This window comes from Mixophyes fleayi, chromosome 5 (assembly GCF_038048845.1).
Source record: "Mixophyes fleayi isolate aMixFle1 chromosome 5, aMixFle1.hap1, whole genome shotgun sequence".
In the NCBI taxonomy this organism is placed as follows: domain Eukaryota; kingdom Metazoa; phylum Chordata; class Amphibia; order Anura; family Limnodynastidae; genus Mixophyes; species Mixophyes fleayi.
Window position 1 is genome coordinate 56348067 of NC_134406.1, and position 6077 is coordinate 56354143.

The 6077-nt window shown below is 39.3% G+C and overlaps 1 protein-coding gene across 1 annotated transcript; it reads left to right on the forward strand.

The window, feature by feature from the left end:
* The first annotated feature begins 2162 nt into the window (after window positions 1–2162).
* On the forward strand, window positions 2163–5796 carry LOC142157665 (nucleoporin NUP42-like). The gene is made up of 4 exons (XM_075211253.1): window positions 2163–2334; window positions 2928–3004; window positions 3749–3827; window positions 5357–5796. Exons 1-4 carry the CDS (start codon window positions 2178–2180, stop codon window positions 5701–5703), a joined length of 660 nt encoding a protein of 219 aa, XP_075067354.1. The 5' UTR covers window positions 2163–2177; the 3' UTR covers window positions 5704–5796.
* Window positions 5797–6077: the final 281 nt, after the last annotated feature.

Consider the following 6077-nt stretch of genomic DNA (forward strand, 5'->3'; position numbering starts at 1 on the left):
CGTTTCATTGATGATCTGCAAATTAGCCAAGCTGCAGCGTTAACTCGTTTCTGGTGGTGCAGTAGATATCCCAGAGTACATGGGTTTGTGTAGCAAGATGTTTGCGTAGGAACAGGAGTTTGGCCAAGTGAGAGCTTTCCTTGCTAAGTGCAATGTAGGCGCTCATGTTGGGACAGTGTTGCAGAGCATGCAAAACATTTCATTTTAGGGAGCGAAGTTATTGAAATAAAATAAAGGGGTGGGGAGGGTGTGTTTTTTAGTGTGTTCTTTGCAATAAGACACCCAGCCATTTCCACTCCGCAAAATAACTTTACTTCTGCACCAGCTCTGAGCTGGTTGAGATCAGGTCTTGTGCTATACTTCTAATGAGGTGCATGTTACACCATCTGCTCAATGTAAAAAAATCTTCAAATACACAAAAGTGCCACGTGTAATAAAGACGCCATGATGTCTCCTTGGTCTCATGATTAATTTTAATTACGAATGAAGCAAAAATGAGCAGTATTATATAATAAAAATAAAAATATTTAATTTAATGGATGAGGTGGTTCTAAAGTGCTACGAAGTTGGATTTTGATACCTTTGTACTGTGCACTTCTTGAGATTTTTCCACCTGGATCCCATTCTATTATTACTAACAGATACAGGTAGTTTTGCTGGGAAAATGGGTGGAAAATTGGGGAGAGAACAGCAATGCATGTAGCAAGGAATATCCCGGTGATTTCAGTAGAGAGCATGGTTAATAGAAAATAAACGGTCTGTTGTGCATATGGTTCTATGTCTGATGCAATTTATCCTTGTTAGACACATGACTACTAATTGGGTCACTTACACTGTCCCACAATGAAACCTTTACAGTGACTTCTCTATTTTCAGTGGTTGACTGCGCACTCATTGTTATAACCTATAAACATGTGACATTGCTAAACATGCTGGAAATCTGTGCCAGCTGATTCCTGTCTGTCTGTCTGTTTGTTCCAAGCTGCAATGAGAAGGAATATTATTATAGAGCCATTGTCACCATAGAGATAATTATCAGTGCTGTCCAAGTAGAAGAAAATAAATTCACATTGACCATTTTTTAAACATCATATACTTAATGTGGTTGAGATATACAATAGTCATACTGAGAGGGTTACTATATCCTTTATAACAATAGACTACATTTTGTTTATTTGCTATAGAGGAATCTAATCTGTTTCATATTTCTTGCAGTTATATCAGGAAGATCTTAGTCCCTTATCAGAGACCACTTGTTTTTCATTTCTTCTTGTTGCATGTGTCAGGGTTCCTTCATCTAGCGGAGAGTAAGGCTGGTACATGTACAGGCGCGAGGAGCTGACGTTGGCAGAAGTACAGCTGGCACCTTACTGTCTACTGACATAAGGCTTGTTGGTTAGACATGAGAACTTGTACAAAATATAATGGTTTCAAATTGACATTTTCAGTTCACAATTTTGTGGGTTCCAGAACCCTTCATTTAAAATATTTGGGGTCCTACTTAACTATTTCTGGGACCCTTCATAATTGACTGTTGGGTGAACATAAATGTCATGAAGGAGGCCAAGCTTAATGGTAAGCAGAGATAAAGCAAGGTGAGACTAGGCTGTTACAGGTGCTCACTTGTTATATGTGTCATTGAAGATCCTGGTACCAAGTGGATGGGGAAGTCTGCAGGTACAGTTGTTGGGGCCTGAAACAGACTGAGATCGTCTCTCTTGTGGTGCAGTTGGGTGCACTGTATGTCTGGGACTCCTGCTGTTAGTGTTGGGAGCTTTGCTATTCCCTGTGGTGTGGCAGCTGTATGGCTCCAAGCCTGTTTACAGGTGAGGGTCACTAGTTAACAGCGAGAATTAGGTTACAGGAGCGAACGATCATGGGAGAGCATTTATTCTGGGTAAGGAAGCCGCACCGCAGTCCTGATTGCTTTGTGCTGGGAATCCACAGGGCTCTAAGTTCTGCAGGACCTGTCATTTTTTACAACTGAGTCCCTTAGATGTTAAATTGGGTAAAATACGTGCTATATAATGTTGATGCAATCGCTGGTATTTGAAAACAATGACATACATTTAGAGTCCATGGAAATATGGGATGAAGATCCACTGTCCACCAGTTGCTCAAACTTGGCTATTATGATCATTTCATGATTCACACTTGACGTTCTGATCTACATATGCATGTATTTAAAAATCTACACTGTAGCAAACTTTTGCTACTTTAACCAGTCTTTATCCTCTCCACATAGAGATGAAATCTTCCTAGATTTGGACATCCGAAAATCTTCTGGGCAGTTCTCTGTTCATGCAGTCTTAAAGAAAACATGTCATTCATCAGGTAATCATACTAAAGTAAAGCAAAGTTTTATTCAAGTCATATGTTGTCTATCTATCTGGGGACCTTCCAGGTCAAAAAAATATAGTTGTCTAACTTTTATATATAATTGCTATTGATGCCAATAGAAGCATATCTTTTTTTGCGCCTTTAACATTTGTGTTAGCTATTAGATTTGACTAATTGGCTATATATTAATATCATTATTATTATTATGGAAATTTTCAGTTCCTCAAACACTAGAACATTGTTTATTATCAGCATTTATGTATAAGGTGCCATAAAAATCTGCAGCACCGGATAGTGAATACAACAAATCATACACAAGCAAGTTCATACACAGAAACAGGACCAGGACATGCAACTTTGAGAAAGAAAGTGTTGTCATTAGACAGAGGTTAGAGAGGACCCTGCTTGTGAGAGCTTATAATCTATAGGATCAACAAGATGTCTCTAGGGTTACCAAGTCTTAGGGAAACCTCTGTTCTCCTTTTAGAACACAACATTTCCGGAAGGTTATATATATGTGGAGGGAATTATATTTCTATTATATGGTCCGTTTGCTAAATGAGCTTGTTATATTGTGTTTTTCATAGGTTTTACAGACGTCTCGTCTGAAGAGATGCATCTGGAATGTACCACGTCTCAGAAAGAAGGGAATATTCAAAACTATGTAAGTAAAACCAAAAATACTGTTCTAAATGTGTGTAATGGCAATTCAAAGCAATAATTGATCCAAACAGAAGTGTGGCTTAGCCAGGGTGGCTGTCATTGTATGTTTTATTATTTTGTACCCCTTTAGTTAAAAGGATAATCCCACCCAAGCATTCTTTATTTTTTTTGAAATTCCTATTGTGTGAGCATCATCTTATGTCCTACCACTTATTTCATATCCGCACCAGTCCTCCATTTCACTGAGACTCTCTGACGTACTGGTGACTGTTACCAGTTCCCAACACTTCAGCTTTGACAACTCTCTGTGCTGCTCTCTGTGCCTGCCCCCCGTGCCAGCATGAAGTGTCTGATGCAGCATAGAAACTCCGGACAGTAGTTGTCTGAGCCTAGTGATGAAGGCTTGAAATGCACACCTACCAGTTCCCCTTTTACTGTAGTAAATTCTACATATTTTGCATTTTTAAAGTTAAGTTTTATTTCAGCCCCTTCAAATGACTACAATCTCCCAATGTGGCCTTCTAACCAAAACAGTTGTGCACCACTGAACTAAACCTAAAACACAAGTTAGCTTATATATGATGGCTACTAATAACTGTGGATATATACCTGCATATATTTCAGTTTTAAATACGATTGAGCTCATGTTTTACTTGCTGATTTATTAAAAACAGATCTACTTGTTAAGTACTTTATAACTTTGTTTTGCTTAAAATACAATATAGTCTGTACTTCTGTTCCTCAGCTTAAGGAGCTCACCAGGCCATCTACTGACCCAACACCAACGTTTGGAGGACTGCAGAAATCTGACTTTGGTTCTTCCAGTAAGTTTTCACAGCTATCGTACATTGTGTACAAAACACTTTCTTCTTCAATTAAAAAAACTGGTTTCTGCTCTTTAAAGAGGTGTTAATCTTCCAAACAGCATGTTTGGATTCATTACTGTAGAGAAATAATATCTGTAGCTAGAGCTGTAACTACACATTTTAGTTTCCTGGATGAGAGAGAACACTGGCGCCCCCAGATCTTTGTCAGTGACAGTAAATCCCGTCTTGAAGTGGTTTGGTGCCGGAGAAGGGGCCAACCTTTTTTGGGCGCATACTAAGTGCTATGCTGCCCATCAACCACCTCCCTCCCCAGATCATGTCCATTTTCTTGTGACTTTTTATTGATCTCTCTGCCAGGCTGACCCCTTTGAGTCCCTGCTGCTGCAAAGTGCATTAAGCTCCATTTCTGCTTGCCCGGATTGTGGATTGTTGGAGCTCTGTTTTGGAAAGGGATAGGTACTATTCAAATCCTGGAAAGCCGAGCAATGAGTGAATGCTCTAGTCCTCCCTCCCCCAACCTGCCTGAAATTAAATCAATAGCACCCAAGTTTAATAATTAGGCCTCCTTCCCCCAACCAGCCTGACAGTAAATGAAGTGTTTATGTTTAATTAATAGGCCTCCTTTCCCTCCTTCAGCCCCAAAATGAAATAAATAGCGTTCCAATTTAATAAACAGATCTATTCACAATCGAACGACATCCACGACATTAAAATAATAGCATTCCCATTTAATAAATATCCATATTCCCCCAAACAGCCCCAATATCACAGCATCAGATTTCTCCTGATGAGCCCTAACCTTTAATAGGCCCCACAGTGCAATATTAGCCCCTACCCCAACAATATATTAATAGAACCCACATAACATGTAAAAAAAAAAAAAAAAAAGTCCTTCCCTCACCAGCTCATTTTAGTTTCTGTCGTGGGACAGGAGGAGAGAAGGAAGGAGATAAACTGAGCTCTGATCCTCAGCACATACAATAATGTCCTGGGAGAGGGACTAGCCACCAGAAGCACAGCGATGGCTGTAGGGATGGGGGAGACAAATATTATATACACAGGTGGCTGCCAGACGCTGACCCCTATATTTAGGCGCCCTGAGGCACTCGGATAATGTAAGTGACTTGAGTGTCTCAGAGCTACACTGACTGTCATAGTCAGTACTTACTGCGGCTGAGTCACTCCTCACTCACATCTGAGCCAGCGTCCCCACCCCCCAGAGTTTGTGCCCTAGCTATGGCCCTATCTGTAAATATATTTAGTAAAGGACATAGGTGGTAACTGATTCAGGGAATTTATCAGACTGTCATTTTTGGTGTTGGGAGGAGTTTTTAGCACAAGTTATGTAGGACATTGTTTTTGTATTTCTGTAACTTGCAAAACCTTCTGTTTGGAGCTAAAAAAAAAAATATATTTTACACGTTTTTGTTTTTTTAAACTAATTAAAATGCACCAATGTTTTATTGTATAGTGTAAAATATAGAATTTGTTTATTTCTAATAGTAATAACTCTTCTTTTCCTGCAGACTTTCCTACCAACAGTGCAGTACCGTCAGCTGCAGCCTTCAGCTTCAAACCAGACTCCGTGAACACTGCACCAAATGCAGAGACCAGCTCTAGTGTTCCCAGTGCCGCAGCATTCGGTACTAAGCCCACGTTGGACTTTGACAATATAATGACACCAGCTTCATTTTCTTTTGCAAAAACGTCATCTTCAGGTGTTGGGACATCAGCTTTCTCAGGGTTTGGTGCAACACCTACTGCTCAAAGGATGGGAGCATCTTCTAGTTCACCTCCTGGTTTTGAGGGACTGTCAGTGTCTCTGCCGAAGACCTCATGCAATTCGTATGCAAGAAATTTACACTGGGAATGATTCCTTTGCTGCCTCATCTGCAGATCTTTTAATTGATTAATTACCAATTTTACTTAAACCTCCAATCAAAATAAATGTTACATTTTTACTCAACAGTTGTAATACAGTGTGTAAATTGAACCTTTATCATGCAATGTAGGTGCAGTTTCAAACTTGAACACGAAGTTGAGAGAGAAGCTCCCAAAACAGTTTTACACGTAGATAAATTATATAACCTATAAAGTTTTGCACCAGGAGGTTTTGGGCGTATCTTATAATTTTGGCAATATTTTGCCTATTTTTAGATATTCTGCTTTTATATTGGATGTACTGAAGTTTGTGGGTCTCTAAATAAGAATATTGTAAATAATAGTTTCAAGAGTTTGACTAATTAA